Source organism: Geotrypetes seraphini, chromosome 3 (genome assembly GCF_902459505.1).
Source record: "Geotrypetes seraphini chromosome 3, aGeoSer1.1, whole genome shotgun sequence".
Taxonomy (NCBI): domain Eukaryota; kingdom Metazoa; phylum Chordata; class Amphibia; order Gymnophiona; family Dermophiidae; genus Geotrypetes; species Geotrypetes seraphini.
This window is the reverse complement of record NC_047086.1, coordinates 221508050-221528523: the sequence shown is the minus strand read 5'-3', so window position 1 is coordinate 221528523 and position 20474 is coordinate 221508050. Positions and strand designations below refer to the sequence as shown.

The window sequence follows — 20474 nt, the reverse complement described above, 5'->3', positions numbered from 1 at the left end:
CTTACACACCTGGGCCAATCAGAGTCTTAGGCCTCCTTCCCAGTGCATCCTAGGATGCACTGGGAAGGAGACCTAAGAGGGAAGGAGACCTAAGACTCCGATTGGCCCAAGTGCTTAAGGCCCGTCCTGTGGGAGAGGCCTTAGGCATCTGAGCCAATTAGGGCCTTAAGTCCCTCCCCAGTGCATCCCAAAATGCACCGGAAAAGGGAAGGCCCGCCATTTTGGAGTGGTGGGCCGGCCAGCTGGAGGGTGTAAGCATCCCTCCGGCCAGACTTTCTCATACTAGATATGTGGGAGAGGCCTGCAGCCTTTGGGAGTTCAGGGAGGGGAGTAGGGGTCATAAGGTATCAGGGGTTTGGGTGTGGAAGGGATTCAGGGGCATGGCGGCAGGAGGGTGTGGGCTTCTCCCCTGCTTGGCTGCTTTGATGGGTGGGGGTTCAGCAGCAGAAGGAAGTGGACATCCCTCCTGCCCAGCTGCTATGGGGAGGGGGGTCGGCGCCAGGAGGACGTGGGCATCCCTCCTGCTGATTTTGGCGGGACTTGTGAGGGGGTCCCCTGCCACAGCCGTTCAGCTGATCGTGCAGGGGGATTCGCTTGTCGCAATCAGCTGATGGTAAGGGATCAGGCCCAATTCTCTAACCAGTGCCTATGATATGGGCGCCAGTTAGTTTAATGGATGATCACAATGTATGCTATAATTAGTTTCGCAAATAATGTTTTTGGTACCATACAGAGCTCCTCTATGAACCCTTGAGAAAGCCCTTGTGGGCAAAACGGGTCCCGTCGGGGCATGCTAGAGATACTGCATTAAAAACGATAAGTAAAAAACTGTGCTGTCAATTAGTTTCTATTTCAGATAAAATAATACAGAAGTAAATAATAAGCTGCATTTGACAAAGGAGGCAATGGCATGAGCCAAGTCAAAACATCTACACTGGATTTCTGCATTGATGTAAATGACTTTATGAGCCCTGTTGCCATCCCATATTTGATCCTGTCGAGTGAGGATTGCTGTGCTGACATTGTAATGTACCATACAAAGGTGCGCTAGCGTTTTTAACGCGTGCTAGCTGAAAAACTACCGCCTGCTCAAGAGGAGGCGGTGGCAGCTAGCGCGCGCTATTCCGCGTGTTAAGGCCCTAACGTGCCTTCGTAAAAGGAGCCCTTAGTATTGTTATTACTTTGTACATTTTTACTGCTGTGATTGTCTAATGCATATGTTCAACTTATTCTTGCAATACACTGCCTTGGGTGAATTCATTAAAAAAGGTAGTAACTAAGTCCAAATAGAAAAATAAATAAAAATACCACTCCATAAATCAATAACATTCTCTCTACCTCTACATGAAGAGTTAAGACTAAAATCACACAAAACATTTTTATAACACTTTTCCACTTGTGTACATTAAAATAAATATCATATGCAAATCATTTATGAATATAATGAGTCTTTTACTAACAGCATGTGCTAATGTCATTAACACATGTTATCTACTATAGAGCCCACAGGACTAAAAAATGAGTCCTGCAGTAGAAAACACGTGTTAATGACATTAGTACATACTGTCAATAGATGCTGCCCCGCTCCGTGCCCTACCCCCCCCCCCTTCCCCCAGCAGCAAATCTGGGTTTGGAGCGTCACAGCTGATGTTTTTAGGTCTCCACATCCAGGAAGGTTGGTACAATTTATTGGGACCTCAGATTAGAGAACGATACAGGGAAAAAATAATCCCCGTCCTATCCCTGAAGACCCTGTCCTGCGCTGTCCCCACAGACTCTGTCCCCGTCCCGTCCTCGCGGACTCTGTCTGATCCCAACCACACAAGTCTTGAATAGCTATTTCATATTTTAAATCATTTTTATTAAAGTATAAAAAGAAACAATACGCTGTACAGCTATCATTTTATAAATCACAAATACAGAAAAAGGAACAAAACCCATCTCCCCTCACAACATCCCCTCTAGTATCAGGAAAACTGAATGCTAAATAGAAAATTCATCCTAACAGAATACCTCGGTCACACAAACAGAACACAAATGGCAAAAACATAATAACTGACCAAAAATGATAAACATAAATTAAACCAAAATCCCAGCAACACCGAAGAAATAAAAAGATTAATTTCCTTCTATATTGTGCATAATATAAAGATCACACATGCCAGGGATGGTGTTAGGTCAAGGAGTGTAATTAGAGCAACTGCCCCCTGGCCAGAGAAAGCCCTAAGCCTGCTGGAAGCTGAAGATGGCATGGGATAGTAAAGGGCTTTGGGGTTCCCTCCCAAATTTCTGCCCTGAGCCTTACCCATGTCTAACACCAGCACCAGCAGGATAAACATTTTAATTCATACATATTCTAATCACAAAATAAAAAATATTATTATATTTCTACCTTTTGTTGTCTGGCCATTATTCAAATTATGTTGGTCCCAGGCTCTGTCTTCTGATAACTTGCTTGCCAGGGTCTCCTGCCCATTTGACATTTTCTTCTTTCTCTGTGCTCACCATCCATCTTCCATCTCTGTCCTCCCCTTCCATTCCCTTTCCCGGAGGTCTGGCATCTTTCCTTTTTTTGTCTCCATCCCAGCAGTCCACCATTTCTCTAATGACCACTCACTGCCCCCCCCCCCGATCCTCCAGTGACCCCCCCTGCGTTCCTCTCCTCCATGGGATCCGATAAGGGCCGTTGGCAGTGGGAGTGAAGCTTTCCCTCTGCCACTGCTTCATGCCTACACGGGGCCAGGAAGCAGTAGCAGAGGGAAAGTTTCCAGCCACAGAAGGCAGCATGTTTACTTCACTCACACTGCCGGCGGCCCGAAACATGAAAAAGTGGCTGCAGCGATAGATCCCATCATCCCCAGATCCATCATTTCTCCTTTTCTCAACTACCCTTTTCATCCAGTATCTCTCACTCTTTCCCCAGCACCTCAGAATCTATCATCTCTCCATTTTTCTTCTCAACTGCCCTCCTATCCAGTATCTCTATTCCCCCTCCATGCACACCACCCCTTGGGTTCAACTTCTCTCCCTTTCTTTTCCCTCCCTCCATCCCATTATCCACCATTTCTCTCCCTCTCCTCTGTTTTCAGACCCATTAATTTTTCCCCTCCACCTCCCCCACTTAGTCCAACATGTGCCCCTCTCTCTGGACCCCTCCCTCCCTCCGTCTGTCCCTCCCTCCATGTACTTCTAATAGCTACATCAGGGGGCCCCCCAAAGGCCGGCATGCTTCCCCCTTCTCTCCACCATCACCGACATTCCCCTGGTCTCCTGGTCTCACTTTAAAAACTAATTACTGCCTATGGAGAATCACTGGTGCACTTTCCCTCTACCACAGTCCGCCCCAGACTAAAACAGGACATTAGGTTAGAGGGAGGGTGGGACCACAGCAGAGGGAAAATGCACCAGTGATCCTCCACAGGCCATAATTAGTTTTTAAAATGAGACCGAGAGGCAAATCAGGCAGCACTAGCTCGCGGGTCTAGACGGCTTCCCTCCTTCCCTGCAGCTGGCACAAACCTTGCAAAGTGAGCCATCAAGCACAGGCTTGCTCAATGATGATCATGGCCTTCCCTTTGCCGGGCTCATCCTTATGATGCAACATCCTTTCTTTGTGAAAAAAGGAAGTTGTGTCATAAGGAGGAGCCCGGCAGTAATAAGGCTGCGAGCACTGTCCAGCAGCCCCGTGTAGAGATCGGCTCGCTCTGCAAGGGGATGGGCTGGAGCCACCGCACCCATGAGGGGAGGGCCTGGAACCGCCGGACCCACAAGGGGAGAACCTGGAGCTGCCGGACCTGCGATGGTGGGATATTGGGGAGCTGTGGTAGGTGGGGTTCCCCACAAGAACAAAGCTTTTTATTTCTCCACGGAGCGGAAAAGGTTTGTCCCCATGCGGATGGTGAACAGATATAAATTTTACCCATTCCTACAGTTTTACTGCAGTCACCCAAGGTTAGTCACAGGAAAGGGTCACCCTGTCATTCTCTACCTCAGATTCTAGCCATTCAACCTTCCCCTGAAAGTACAACCCCAATTCATAAATTACTAACTGAAAAATTGTAGAGTATACATAGCATTCATATCACATACCTGTCCTTGCTTGAATCATCAATGCCCTAAAATAAATAAATAAATAAAATAATCACAAACTGAATATCAGACTGTAAATAACTTTATGTTCCCCCTTCCCATCTCTCCTCTCACTTTTACCCAACCCTGATTTTATGTCTCCCTGTTTACTTTTCCACTTTGTCTTCATCTTTGCACTTCTCCTCCTGCTAAGCCACTCTCTGCTCTCACTTAGGGAATGACATGGGGACAAATTTTTCCCTCATCCCCGTGGGAACTCATTTTCCCGTCCCGGCGAGTTCTTTTCCTGTCACTGCCCCATTCCTGCAAGCTCTGTTCTAATCTGCACAAGCCTCAAATGCTTTAAAATCATAAGTGTTTGAGGCTTGGGCGGTTAAGGCAGAGCCCGCAGGAATGGAGCAGGGACAGCGACAAAACTCACGGGAATGGGATAGGGAAATTGAGTTCTCTACTCTCATTCTCTACCTATCTCACTTCTTCCCCAACTGTGTGAAGTTAGTCCATATGTTTTGTTTTGTTATGTGTTTTATTAACCTGTTCTGGTTTTGTTTAGTACCCCTAATTTTAACTTGTTTTTATATAATTTTTTACATTGTACACCGCTTAGAAACTTGATTAAGCAGTACAAAATTTTTTAATAAACTTGAAACTTGATCTCCTTCCTTTACCTGCAATGTGTCTGGTTACCCTGGCAATGAGGCATTAATGAATGTATTCCCTTTGCAGGGGATTGCACTATACACTTGGGGGAAAGAAAAGTCCTTGGGAAGTGGGCATGAAAAGGTCTGTGAACAAGACACTCATCTACAATAGATCTTTCCCACTTAGCAAGCCAGCTCAAAGCAGTTAAAAACCTCTCAGAGGAGCTCATCTACTTTGGGTCTTAATTAAGTGCTTCGAGAAGAGATGCTGAATGTCTCTGGGGTGCAAATGTGAGCTTATGCACCAGTTCCCTCCAAAAACCCTGGGAAAATGCTCTGTGAAACAGCATTTTAATTAAAGAAATGTTCTTTTGGGGAGGGGGAAAATTAATTCCAGAGGGCACACTTAATTTTTACTTAAACACATGAAATAATAAACACAGTTTTTTGCTACAGATAGAAATCAAGAGTCAAACAAACTGTAAGTGATCCTTATAATCCTTCTACGACTAGCATTTTATATAGTAGCATAGTAGATGACGGCAAATAAAGACCTGTGTGGTCCATCCAGTCTGCCCAATAGTCACATTAATTTTTGAGGCAATGCTAAACCAACAATCAAGTAATTATTCATTTTGCTTGCTAAGTTCCATTTTACTTGACAAATTCCACTATAAGATATTTTCCCCTCTCCCCTGACATAGGCAATACCTATACTCAGACTATATGCATGTAGTTAAAAAAAAAAAAAAAAAGTCCTTTCTTGCTCCTGAAAACAAACAAATAGAAGAACCAATGTGTTGGATCATAAAATAGAACCAATATATTGGATCAAGCAAGTTTATTCCAGCATATAAAATAGCAAAAAGTATGCCAAATGACAAACAGTAAAACTGATGGGCTAATACAGCAAAAGTCTGCACATATATGGTACACAGCAACATAGGGACCCTACTCATCTGTGATGTCACAATGGCTTGATTGTCCTGTACTCCCCTCTGCCCTCCAACCCAGCCAGCAGATTAACCGTTCCCCTTAACTGTCTGTATCCATGACTCTGCATCCTGCTCTGTCTTGTCTGTTTAGATTGTAAACTCTCTTGAGTAAGGACTGTTTTTTTCGACTCTGTACAGCGCTGCATATGTCTGGTAGCGCTATAGAAATAATTCATCGAAGTAGTAGTACACAGTCTGTGTTTTGGATAATTAGTAGCCTTTCTCAGGAGTTCAGCACTGTATAGCCAACCATATAAAAACAATAATATTGTCATACACTGACACAGACCATAGAAGTCCGCCCGGCATCGGCCAAAGGGCCCCACCCCTGGAGTCGCCATCCAAGCTAACCCTAGCCTATTCTGATCTGTGTTGTCACATATTGGACCCAGACCGTACAAGTCCGTCCAGCAACGGCTTCACTGCTGGGGCTGCCATTTAAGCACCATTCCTGTACACCCCTGCTCATGATAATGAAGTTCTAGTTCTAGTTCTGTAGAGTTTTGTGTTGTTACTCTTTTTATTCAGGGATCCTTTGTGTCTATCCCATGCATTTTTGAACTCTGTCACTTTTTGCCTCTACCACCTCTCCAGGAAGGGCATTCCAGGCATACACCACCTTTGCCGTGAAAAAGTACTTCCTGATGTTCTTTCTGAGTCTACCACCCTGCAGTCTCATTTTGGGGCTCATAACCGAAACTTAAAACACATCTAAAAACCCACTCAAGTCAGCACTTGGACGACTTAGAAGTCAGGTCGTCTAAGTGCGGATAATCAAACCAAATTTCTGGTCATATCCAGGGTCTTTTTAGGCCTTTGAATTCTGTGTGTACCCAGAGCTAAAAGGGGCATATCTGGAGGAATGGTTAGGGCGGGATAGGGGCAGGATGTGGGCGGATCTAGACTTAGTCATCCTGCAGGGGTAAATGAAGTTTTCACGAAACTTCCTGGATTAAATTTATAAGTTGTAAGTTAGACAATGTAAAAGCAGATATGTGCCAAAAAGATATCCAAAGTAACCAGATAACCACTGCAGAGACAAAGTAAAGACCCCCACACACTCCCCCAGTGTCCATTGACCCCCCTCATACCCCCACAAAGATCAGAATAAAAACATCCCTTTTTTCCCCTCCTTTTTCAAAGTATTATTTTATTAAAATAGTACTAATTGTCTTGTTTTTTGTTTTTTATTTTAACCCAATTTTTAATTAAATGTAAATCACATTGGATTTGGATTTTGCGATCAAATCAAATATTTTAAATAAACTTGAATCTTGAAACATATATACCTGTCTCCAGAACATCAGCAACTGCTATAGGAAAACCTAGCAGAGTTGCATACAGGTGTCTTAAGTAGCCTGAGGGGTGGGCTAGTGAACTATAAGGAGGAGGACACAGGCCCATAAGCCACTCTAACCACTACATTCATGATGGAAAATGTGAGCCCACCAAAAAACCCAAAACCCTACTGTACTGCCATATAGGTGGCAGTCATAAGGGTTATTGGGGGTAAAGACAGGTGGGTATAGCGGGTTTTGTGGAGCTCACCATAACCTATAAGAGTAGCTGTTTCTACAGACTGATAGACACCTACATTTTTTTCTGTAAGTTCCATTTGCCTGTCATTCCACATTTTCAGAAAATCACAGGTGTCTTCCCAGGAAGTCTCCAAATGAGTCACGTCAGTTTCAACCGAACTGTCCCTTAGGCTCTTGGCTTCAATCAAAAATCTGGACAGTCTGGCCAATTATTCTGCAAGCTGAAAAGTCTCTAAACTAGTAGTGTTCTCTAGAGTGATCTTAGAGAACACTACTTGAAACTCAGAAGACTTTTCACTAACGTGTGTTAAGCGGTTAACATGGAAATTAGCATGTGCTAACGGTTAACATGGGAGTTTGACAACAGTAGCATAGTAAATGACAGTTGATAAAAGACCTGAATGGTCCATCCAGTCTGCCCAATCACACATGCTCTATAAATTAATCATTTAATTTAAATGGTCCTTTTTCTTAGATATTTCTGGGCCAGAAACCCAGAGCCCTGACCGATAGTGTGCTTAGGTTCCATCTACTGAAGTCTACATCAAAGCTCACTCCAGCCCATCTTAACCATCCCAGCCATCGAAGCCTTCCCCAGCCCGTCCTCAACTGAATGTCCATATACGGGACAGACCATGCAAGCTTCCCCTTTACTGGCCTTAGTTCCTTCAATGCATACTCATTATTTTCTGATTAGAGATCCTCTGTGTTCATCCCACCCTTGTTTGCACGCTGTCACTGTTTTCTTCTCCACCACCTCCCTCGGGAGTGAATTCCACGGCATCAACCACCCTTCTCCGTAAAGTAATTCTATAAGGAGCTACACATGGCACAGACAAGTGTAAATACTGATATTCTAGTCATTTACATATTATATGCATCCTTTTGGAGAGTCTGACAGGGAAACAACTGCAGTCAAAACTGTCTTCATTTTGGATTGACTTTATGCAACTTGTAGATATATTCAAAATTATATTTGTGCTAAAACATCGCACCGTGTCAAGTCCATCTTTAAACTCTTTTATATTTGTGGACCTAAAATATGTGCAGGACTATTCTTTTACATGACTAATACATTTTGGCTCTTTTCAATTCCTTCTGGTGTTCTACTTGCATCAAGTTTCTCTATAATAAACTAGTCTATCCACCCTTACTCCCTTTTGTTGTTGTTTGGTTGTTCGTAGGGGAATTTGTCTCCTTTTGTTTTTTTTCTCCTCCAACTCTAAGCAGAGCACGCACTTACACACACAATTTACAGAATGCTCTAAGTTATGAAAATATCTCACCATTTACGAGGGTCAATTGAAAAGTTTCCAGTCTAAAAAAGAGCAAGATTAGCATCACAATTCTATAGCTGTCTGACAGATGGCATTGACAAATGTGTTTCAGCTAGATGTTCAAGTCAGTCTGATGCCTAGTTGTGTTGTGTCAGCCTTTACGGAACAAATTCTATAGACTTCTACTTGCGGATGTTGCTCCTGTTCTGGTTGACGTGTTTAATGGTGTGGTGCATGATGGGGCTCTTCCGCCTTCTCTTCAGGTAGCTCAGATTGTTGTCTTGCTTAAGCCTGGGAAAGATCCGTTACAGGCCTCCTCTTACCGCCCCATCTCCCTCTTGAATGCTGAAGCGAAGTTTTTTGCTAAATTATTGGCCAACCGGTTGACTGGGATTTTGCCCTCGCTCAGGTTGGGTTTGTCCAGGGTCGGTCTTCTATGCGGAATCTACGTACTATTCTGGCATCCCTGGAGTGGGTGGAGCATGAGAGGGTTTCTTCTTTGTTGGTCAGTTTTGAGGCCCATAAGGCCTTTGATAGAGTTTTGTGGGACTTTTTGTTTTGCACTCTTCAACATTATGGTAAGGGAGGCTTCTTTAGTGCCGCAGTGGCAGTGCTATATCACAATCCGCAGGCCACAGTGTTGGTTAATGGGGGTTTCCTCTGCGGCTTTTCCGATTCAGAGGGGTACTCGACAGGGTTGCCCATTGTCGCCTCTTCTTTTTGTGCTCACGTTAGATCCTTTAATTCGTGAGATCTCTGCCATTATGGAGGTTCGGGGAGTCTGTCTCGGAGGACAGGAGTATAAGATTTCGGCATTTGCGGATGATTTGTTAGTTCATTTGACCTCCCCGTGGGCTTCCTTCCCCATTCTTATGTCGCTTTTTGAAGAGTATGGTGATTTTTCTGGCTTTCAGCTTAATTATGATAAATCTTTAGCGCTAGCTACTGCTGATTCTGTGCGTCAGGAGTGGCTGGGTCAGTTTCCTTTAAGGTGGGTGGACGGCTCGTTTAAATATTTAGGGGTGCATCTCACGAGCTGTGTGGGACTGCTATATCGGGCTAATGTTGATGCTTTGTTGGCCGTTACGACTTGTAGTTTCTCGCTGTGGATGTCCCTGCCTCTTTCCTTTTACGGTAGGGTTCAATTGTATAAGATGGTTGTTTTTCCCCACTGGCTATATGTACTCTAGCTACTGCCCCTTTGTCTTTGGCGTCGAGATCTTCAACAGCTTCATAGGCAGGGTAAGAATTCTCAGATCTCGCTCACTTACTTGTTTGGACCGGGGAGGTTCGGCGGTTTGGGACTTCCGGATATCGTCATGTTTAACTTGGCTTGCTTGCTTTGTTTCTTGGGTAACTGGTGCTTACAGAGTGATGATTATCTTTCTCAGGACTTTGAAACTGCTCTTTTTCATCCTTGGCACCTGTTTTCGTTGTCCCAGATCCCCATTCGTCTTTTGCCCCCTGCATTTCGGTCCAGTGTTCTTCTACGGTCTTGGCGATTTTGCTGGAGGGCCTTGGTCGGGCTGTTTGGGGGGGGAACCCTCAGGTTTCAGATCAGTTGTCTATTAGGGGTAATCCACAGTTCCTTCCTGGCAGCAATAACCCCATCTTTGTGAGATGGACTGGAGAGGGTCTGCTCCTTCTTGAACATATATTGGACGCTGAGGGGGCTATGAAATCTTGGGGTGCTCTTCCCATGCTCCATTCTTTGGGGGTGGGGGGTTTATTTGCTTATAAACAAATTCACCATTATGTGGTGTCCTTGGCTCGTCCGGGGCTATGGTTTCTTTTGGGTCACCAATTTCGTCTCTTTTTTGCCCAGTTTCATGCTAGTGGCTTGACGGTGTCTGCGTTGCAGGGCGCTTTATGATATCTCGCACCTCGGAAGTTTTATGAGGCTTTAGGGAATCACTTGGGGTGGGATCTGGGCATACCTGTCGAGTCTTTGAATTTCCCTTCCCTTATTAATCGTATTTCCTCTATTTCTATCAGCGCCGAACTGAGGGAATGCCAATTTCAGGGGGTCTAGCGAGCATATTTTTCCCCAAGAGTGGGTATGCAAAGCTGGAGGTATTTCTTCCCCAACCTGCCCTAAATGTCAACAGGGATGTAATTCACTTTTTCATGCATTTATTATTGAGTTCATTTCTTTACTTTAATACTAGTTATGAATCCCTAATAATTGTAGGGGATATTAATTTATACCTGGAAGATCTATCAATACATGTTGCTGATACACTTAACAATGATGATAGCTGTAGACTTTGGTCCTTTAGTCTCAAAAAGAATACACCATTTACCGTAGATCAAATGTTTTATCACGATTTGTGAGAGGTGAATGATATTGCTCTAAATAGTCTGTGTAGTGGTCTCTTGCTCATTTCATCATTTCCTCACTTTGAGTTATTAGTTAGGAAGGTGCTGTCTTACTCAGAAATAGTCGTTTGGCCAAAAGTTAATATAAATAGTTCCAGAAATGAACTGTGGGAAAAGGATCTTATTACAGAAAGCAGGATCTATTTTCGGACACAGCTTTGGGATTCATCCCTCAGATGAGTATTCAACGAGTTAGGGCCAGTCAAGAAAATCCAGAAAACTCATAATAAGAAAAAGTCTTCAGGTTGGTTCTCAGATGAAAACACTGTGAAAACAAAAATTAAGGTGCCTTGAATGCCAACTGTGCCATTCTAGATCTCCTACTGTTAAAGTGGCATTTAAGTTACAGCTGAAAAAGTTTGAACGTATATCTCCGTTACTGACCAATCTTCACTGGCTTCTGAGTAGAGACCAAATTATCTTTAAACTTAGGGCTCCTTTTACAAAGGCGCATTAGGGCCTTAACGCGCACTAAATTGCCCCGTGCGCTAGCTGCCACCGCCTCCTTTTGAGCAGGCAGTAGATTTTCGGCTAGCGTGTGCTATAGCGTGCGCTAATCTGGTGCGTCTTCGTAAAAGGAGCCCTTAATTGCTTTATTTTTAAAATCATGAATGGGCTGATTCTTGAAGATTTTCCTTCTTTTATATTTTTTCCTGGTAGCAGAGATATCTCTATGATTGCATTTTCCTTTTTTTTTTTTTGTTAAGTGCTTTGTTATAGGAAAATCTTAGACTCATTCTTTTTGTATCAGGCAGTCTTGGTTTGGAATAATTTGCCCTTTATTCAGCTGATTGTGCAGAATTTTTGTCATTATCCCGTACTGCTAGGTGTCAAAAGCTCTTTCTTCTTCTTAGGTGTCATCGACTCATGCTCAAGTCCTAGCGACTTCATGAATTACAGATCTAAAAAGAAATCGGTTTTGTGCTAGTCTGGTAAGGTCCTCCATCGTCATCCCCATGGTTGTTTTCAACATGTCCAGCCATAGGATTTTTTTTTACTAATTTTAATTTGTTTATAATATATCGGCCATACACTGAACTGCTAGTTCATCTCGTTTCAGCTAATCTAATCTGAGCATTTACTTTTTTTTTTTTTTTTTTTTTAAATTATCTTTATTAACAATTGCAAAGGGAACATACAACCAGGATCAGAGTAAGCATAAAAACATAGCAGGCAGAAAAAAGGGTTCTTGTACTATGCAACATTTGCTGTCATAGTTTTTAATCTGAGCATTTACAGACCATGATTTATCAGCCTCTTTCACAAAGCCGCGCTAGCGGCTGTGCTAACGGCCCCGAAGCCCATAGATATTTAAAGGGCTTCGGGGCTGTTGCCGCACGGCTCTGTAAAAGAGGCCGCATGTTTACAATTTTAAAAATGCTCAAATATAAACAGTTATAATTTTAGTAATCAGAATTAATCAAGAATTTTTTAAACAAGTTGGCTTTTAGATACTTTTGAAAAATTAGTTACATACAAAGACTAGTTAATCTGTAATGGAATATTATTTTGTAAAGAAAATTGAAATGGTTAGAGCTGAGTTTGACGATGACTCTACGAGATATTCAGGGAGCATATTAGATCAGTATTGTTCTAGTAAGACTTGGCAAAGAAATTTCAGTTTTTACAGGCTGATGGTAACATGCAGTCTTTTACTAATTTGACCCAGGACTCTGCTATATTGGGTCGAGATTTCTTTGCTTTTATGCAATTGGCCCATAAGTCCAAACATTATGTCAAGAACCACTTAACAGGGATATTAAAAAAAAGCTTTATGAGCTTTTGATGCTGATACAGTTAACTGTATGACTGTCTTCCATTTACATAAATCACTATGTAAAACTGCTCCAACTAAATCTCATGATGACTTAGGGCTCCTTTTATTAAGCCGCGTTAGCGGGGTTAACGCGGCGACTTTTCATCACGCGCTAACCCCCGCGCTGGCCTAAAAACTACCGCCTGCTCAAGAGGAGGCGGTAGCGGCTAGCGCGGCCGGCGGTTTAGCGTGCGGTATTACGTGCGTTAAACTGCTAGCGCACCTTCGTAAAAAGGAGCCCTTAGTAATGAAATAGAGATCCACTTAGAAGTCATTGGTATCACTAGGGCAATAAAAGCTCATTTTGTGTTTTAACCAGAGCCCATTTCTCCCAAATGCAGGCATTTCATGCTGATTGCGCTCTTTCTTCTAACTATGTTAAATGTGGGAACGCTGAAAATAACTTGTCTCGCATAGACCTGGCTTTGCAGATTTACTCAACGATTTGGGGGCAATATAATCCCCTATACTGGATGCATTTTACATAAATCTCCATTAGGAATACTTTTTGGTAATTTGGCACATTGTATACTGAAAATCCTTTCAATAAAAATTGATTGATAAAAAAGTGGCATATTGTGGTCCATTAAATATGAGTGGTTGTAATGTATAGTTTTATGCAAAGCCAGCATTATAGGGAATAAAATGCCTTCTATGATGCTCATTACAAGCACAACCTCTATCATATTGACATTGGAGGAATGCTTTTTATAACTATCTCCTACTGGAAGCTAGAGACGCCTGCCAAACCGAGAGAAAGAAAAAACATTTTGGGACCATAGGAGAAACTTTTATTCAAGCATGGAGCTTGGTCCTTAATGAGCTCTAATTGGGATCACTCTTTATATTTGGATATTCCACTCATAATGGTTCTTAGTTTGGGGGGAAAAGGTGGGGGATTAATAAGGAATATTTTAGGAGGGGAAGAGACTTTAGGGAGAGATGGATCTTGGTTGTTTTCATAATAGACCATAAGAGTACAGCCTCTTGCAAAGAACATAAGAAACGCCTTCACCGGATCAGACCAAGGTCCAACTAGTCCGGCGATCCGCACACGCGGAGGCCCATTTAGGTGCCCCTTTTTGGAGACCCGGATTTCCCGTATCCCTCAATATGATCTGCAAGAAGGTGTGCATCCAACTTGCGTTTGAAACCCAGCACAGTATTTTCTGCCGCCACCACCTCCTCCGGGAGAGCATTCCAAGCGCCCACCACTCTTTGTGTGAAACAGAACTTCCTGACATTTGTCCTGAACCTGCTGCCATTCAGTTTTAGGCTATGACCTCTTGTCCGCGTCACATCTGAAAATGTCAGTAATGCTGCTTCCTGGTCAATTTGATCAAATCCCTTTAATATTTTAAAAGTCTCTATCAGATCCCCACGCAGTCTTCTCTTTTCGAGGGTGAACAGTCCCAGTTTTCCGAGGCGTTCCTTGTAGCTCAAATTTCCATGCCTTTGACTAGTTTCGTGGCTTGCCTCTGCACCCTCTCCAACAGAATTTTATCCTTCTTAAGGTATGGAGACCAGTGTTGGACACAGTATTCTAAGTGTGGTCTGACCATTGTTCTGTAAAGTGGCATTATAACATCTTCCGACCTACTCGTGATCCCCTTCTTGATCATGCCTAACATCCTATTTGCTTTCTTCGCCACCGCCGCCGCGCATTGAGCCGATGGCTTTAGGGTTCTGTCTATCAGCACCCCCAAATCCCTTTCTTGTTCGCATTTGGCTAATGTCACCCCCGACATCTTGTATTCATGTTCTTTGTTTTTCTTTCCCAGATGCATCACCTTGCATTTGTCTATGTTAAAATTCATCTGCCACCACAGTCCCTTTGAGATCCAACCGCCCGACATAGTTTTGTATCATCCGCAAACTTGATTATATTACAAGATGTTTCCTCTTCCAGGTCATTTATAAAAATATTGAACAAAATGGGACCAAGAACCGAGCCCTGGGGCACGCCATAGCAGTCATACTTTGTCTGATATTATTTATGGGTAGATGGGTTGGATTGGTGGTTGGGGATTTTGATGTTGAATGATGTTCCTGTGTATTGTTTTTATTTATATCTGCATTATTATGGAACAAACAGATTGAAACCAGGAGAAATTTCACAGGCCATCAGCCATCCACTAAAGAATTATTTACTCATATTTTATTTATTTAAATTTCAATCCCATCTTCCCAACAGCTCAGAATGGGTTACAAAAGGACATTGACAGTGTAGGGAGAGGACACAAAGCTAAAGACAGGGACTACAGAGGACAAAAGAACTAAAAAAGGAAGAGAAGATTCCGATAGAAGCATACAAGGGGACAGTTTTCTAACTATACATGGATGAGAGGTTAAAGACAGTAGCTTTCGAAGGGGTCAGTTTACAAGGAGTCGCTTCATTCAGTATCTTTGGCCAATAGGAAGGTCTTTGTTGCTCTCCGAAAGGCTCGTACTTAGTTCCTTGTCTAGCTTCTTTGATGGTTGAGGTGTGGGATATAGTTGAACTAATGTTACATTCAGAAGTAACTCTGTAGCCAAAGAAGAGCGACCAAAATGGTAAAGGGGATGGAAATCCTCTCGTATGAGGAAAGACTAAAGAGGATGGGGCTCTTCAACTTGGAAAACAGATGGTTGAGGGGGGATATGATTGGGGTCTACAATCCTGAGTGGGTAAAAAGTACAAAAACCAGGGAACACTCAATGTAATTACATGGGAATACTTTTAAAACAAAGAGGAGGAAATATTTGTTTACTCAAAGAATAGTTAAGCTCTGGAACTTGTTGCCAGAGGATGTGGTTACAGCGATTAATGTAGCTGGGTTTAAAAAAGGTTTGAACATGTTCCTGGAGGAAAAATCCATAGTGTGCTTTTGAGACAGATGTGGGGGAAGACACTGCTTGCCCTGGATCAGTAGCATGGAATGTTGCTACTATCTAGCTTTCTGCCAGGTACTGTGACCTGGATTGGCCACTGTTGGAAACAGGAAGTTGGGCTAGATGGACCATTGGTCTGACCCAGTATAGCTGTTCTTATGTTCTTATCTAGTATTGTCTCTAAGCTCTGGCAGAGAGCAGTAGCTCGACAAGTATTAAAAGCTGCTTCTGCAGACCCTTCTTTACCAGAGCACTGCCATTACTGCCCACCCTATTTCTGATTTATCCATTCTTGCCGATGTTTGTAAATGTTGTGTTTCTTTGCCATTTAGAGAATACATGCATAGTAATGGTTTGTTTGATGAGTATCAATGTAATTTTTAAAGAGGTCATAGCATGGAGACCATTAGTCTCTTTGTGAGACTCTTCGTTGTGTCATTTAGATGGAGACACCCAATTATTTTGCTCAATCTCTCTGCCACATTTGATATAGCAGATTATATTTTTGCATTTACATGTGATGGAGTTTAAGAAAGTGCTCATACAGTTTGGGTCGTTTGAATATGACAAACGTCCCCTTACCTGAGGTTGCTATGCTTTAAAAATTTTATTTTTCAGAGCATTATGCTAAGGTTCAATATGGTTAAACAAGACTTTAATACATAGGGTGATTGAATATACACTCATTCTGCACAAGGACTAGCTCGCCACACACACTAACTAAATCAGTTCCTTAAACATACTATACCTATTAGATCTAAAAGAGAATCCTTCAGAAAGTGGAAAAAGGCTCCGATTGAAAATAATTGTAAACGACATAAGGAATGTCAAGTCAAATGCAAGGCGCTCACAAGGAAGGCAAAGAGAGATCTTTTTGCGCTTGAAGCAAAAACACACAGTAAAAACTTTTTAAGGTATATTGAAAGCAAGAAGCCAGAAGAGAATTGGTTGGACCGCTAGACGACCAAGGGATAAAAGGAGCTCTCAGGGAAGACAAGGACATAGCAGAGAGATTAAATTAATTCTTTGCCTCAGTCTCCACTGAGGAAGATGTGGGGGAGATACCGGTGCCAGAAACTGTATTCAATTCTGATGAATCATAGAAACTCGTACAAATCGCTGTAACACTGGATGATGTAATGGGTAAATTTGACAAATTGAACAGTAGTAAATCACCTGAACCGGACAGTATACATCCCAGAGTGCTGAGAGCATTGAAAAATGAACTTGCAGAGCTATTGTTAGTAATTTTTCTTTAAAAACTAGCATAGTACCGGAAGACTGGAGGGTGGCCAACATGACACCAGTTTTTATAAATGGTTCCAGAGGTGATCCTGGAAATTACAGGCTGGCAAGTCTGATGCTGGTGCCAGGCAAAATGGTAGAGACTATTATAAAGAACAAAATGACAGAACATATACATAAGCATGGATTAATGAGAGAAAGCCAACATGGTTTTAGTCAAGGGAAATCCTGCCTCACCAATCTACTACATTTCTTTGAAGGGGTGAATGAACATGTGGATGAACATGTGGATAAACGTGAATCGGTTGATATTGTGTATTTGGATTTTCAAAAGGCATTTGACAAAGTACTTCATGAAGGACTTCTGAGGAAATTAGAAAGTCATGGGATAGGAGGTAATGTCCTATTATGGATTAAGAACTGGTTGAAAGACAGAAAAGAGAGAGTGGGTTTAAATGGTCAATATTCTCAATGGAGAAGAGTAAATTGTGGGGTTCCAGAAAACAAATTGCAAACTGAAGGATACAAACAATACACTCTACAATCCCAAAAAATATACCCAACCAAAAAAAAAAATTATATTTATTATTACTGAGTCTTGATCCAGTTCCCAAAGAGATTCTATAAATACCACTTGTGAAAATATCTCATATGTTTTTTCTTTTTTTATTACTGTCTTCCTTTTTGGTTTTGTTTTTACTTTTATATTTCTCAATTCACTGTGGCATATTGAGTCACTTAGGGCTCCTTTTACTAAGGTGCGCTAGCGTTTTTAGCGCACGCAGGATATTACCATGCGCTACGCGGCTAGAACTAACGCCAGCTCAATGCTGGCGTTAAGATCTAGTGCGCATGGCAATTCAGCGTGCGCTATTCTGTGCGTTAATGCCCTAATGCAGCTTAGTAAAAGGAGCCCTTAGCTTGCCACTAAGAGGAGGAAAAGCCTCAGACTCCGAGCCATTACAATCAGTTTCTATGCAGGCGGGTCATAACACAGGGAGAACCTTCACTGGCAGTAAAACCTCCTCTTACAACCCAAAATATTCTTCCCCAAAACTTATATGACTATAATTATCCCAAGTCAATTGTTCAACTTTCTCACTCATTTATTTAAAGCAGGAAACCCTAAAAAAACAAGTCCCCCATGCTCTTCTTAACTTCACATATAAACACGCTGTACTGTATATCCTTTGTTCAGTAAAGTGTCAATTATCTGAAGGGTGTCCCCATGGTCAGAGTCTTTCAACATCCACCAAACAGTTCACCAGCGTAGTCAAAAGAGTTGCTTCAAATATCCATGAGGTCCAGCATAGAAACAGATTGCAATGGGTCAGAGCCTGAGGCTTTTTTTTTTTTTTTTTTTTGGGGGGGGGCATTATTGAGATGGCTTGGGGAAATCCACTGCTTATTCCTAAGATAAGCAGCATAGAATCTGTTTTGCTACTTGGGATCTAGCTAGATATTTGGGACTGAATTGGCCACTATTGGGAACAGGATGCTGAGCTTGATGGACCAGTATGCAATTCTTATGTTCTTATGTACCTTGTTTAACTGTATAAATAACTTGCTTTAAGTTTAGCTTCCCATCTGTTTATCCCAACTCACTCTATACCACCCATCTTGTCCCCATCTAATATCTGCATTTGACTGCTTGGCTATAGGATAAGCTGTAACATAGAAAAGCATTAGCGTCATATCTATGTTATTTGAATGTTCTGATTTGTGCAAGCTGTATTACTGAGAAGCATTAGCGTCATATACAAAATTACAACAAAATTCAAATAGAAAGAACGATATTTATTATTGGGATTTATTAACTACCTTTATGAAGAGATTCCCCAAAGCAGTGTACAGCAGATATAATTCAACATAAAATTTACAATTTTGTTAACAGCACAACAGTAGTAAAAGGACCAAATATAAACATAAATATAATGAATAAGTTACCGTATTTTTCGCTCCATAAGATGCACTTTTCCCTCCATAAAAGTGGGTGGAAATAAGGATGCATCTTATGAAGTGAAAATACCCCCCCGGTACCTTTAAATTGTGAAGGTAAGTGGACGGTGCCTGCTGATTGTCGGGCCCCGCGGCGCACAAGCGAGCTAATACCTGGGCCCGCGACACTTCCTAATTGTGCCGGTGACTGGTGCTTCGCTGGACGGCTGCCTGCTGTTTACCGGCAAGTTGGGACCAGCGGTGCACAAACACGTTGCTGCGTGGGCGCGTGCCACTTCTGAATGGCTGCCTCAGTTCTCGCTAACTCCTCATGAGAACTGAGGCAGCCATTCAGAAGTGGCGCACACCCACGCGGCAATGCGCTTGTGCGCTGCTGGCCCCGACATGCCGGTAATCAGCTCCTTCCCTCCCACAGCCGGCTCCGACTCATCTCAACGTTCCTGATGAAGGGGTATTATTCTCCCGAAACCGGGCTTGGTTGAACTTGATATTGCGTCTGTCACCTGCATTTTCCAGGCTTATTCAAGATAAGTCGGCTGTGGCCTTTTTTTCTTTTTTGGGGAGTAGGCTGGGAAAGATTCTTTGAGTGTTTTTTGCTATTTTTTCACTCTCAGTGTCACTTATTTTTAATTTATTGTGGTTTAGCACTGATTTGTATTTAGATTTTGCACACATGGGGCAATCCATGATAGTGTGCAGGCAGACATGAATCACCTCTGTCTCTTGAGTGTAAGCGCTGGAGTTTCACTCCCGTCGCTGAACCTTCACACTGAGATTGTCCCTTACTCTAAATTTATTTATTCTTATCTCATTTATTTAGGGGTGACTGGTTAGCATCCGACACTCATTGAATCCTCAGACTTTTTGCCTTTATTGTGTATCTTTTTAAGTATCTTTTGGCAACTTTTTGAGGAGTTATTTTGTGTGGTAATCAGCAGGCAGCCATCCAGCGAAGCACCAGCGACTGGCACAATTAGGAAGTGTCGCGGGCCCAGGCATTAGCTTGTTTGTGAGCCGCGGGCCTCGACAATCAGCAGGCAGCCGTCCACCGACCTCCACAATTTAAAAGTACTGCCAGGGGGCTGGGACGGAATTTAAAGGTGCTGGGGGGTATGTAAAAGTGATGATTGATTGGGGAGGGCTGGGACGGAATTTAAAGGCGCTGGGGGCTGGGATGGAATTTAAAGGTGCTGGGGTATGTAAAAGTGATGATTGGGGGGGGCTGGGATGGTATTTAAAGGTGCTGGGGGGTATGTAAAAGTGATGATTGATTTGGGGGGGGGGACTGGGACAGAATTTAAAGGTGCCAGGAGGCTGGGATGGAATTTAAAGGTGTTGAGTATATATTAGTATACAATTTGGTTCAGAATGGGATTTTTTCTTGTTTTCCTTCTCTAGATCTGGGGTGTGTCTTATGGTAAGGTGCGTCTTATGGAGCGAAAAATACAGTAAGTCAAAATCAGTAAACTGAAACTTAATAATATAACTACTATGAAAGTTTCAAAAATGTACTTATTAACAGCACTGAAATTCAAGTAAGAGATATAATTCAAGTAAAGGAGATATAATAATTATGAAACATCTAATAAGCACAAATCAGAACATTCAAATAATATAGTTTAAGAACAATATATTACTTAGAATCAGCTTCTACAAAAATGAAT

At 42.4% G+C, this 20474-nt stretch overlaps 1 protein-coding gene across 7 annotated transcripts in view; it reads right to left on the bottom strand.

Annotated features, from left to right (window-relative positions):
• The window catches only part of ADCY6 (adenylate cyclase 6), a 218515-nt gene that overhangs the window by 55522 nt on the left and 142519 nt on the right, over window positions 1-20474 (bottom strand). For all 7 annotated transcript variants that reach the window (XM_033938871.1, XM_033938869.1, XM_033938870.1 and 4 more), the window contains one exon: window positions 4090-4115. In XM_033938871.1, coding sequence (XP_033794762.1) covers window positions 4090-4115 — 26 coding nt within the window. The remainder of the gene's footprint in view (window positions 1-4089; window positions 4116-20474) is intronic.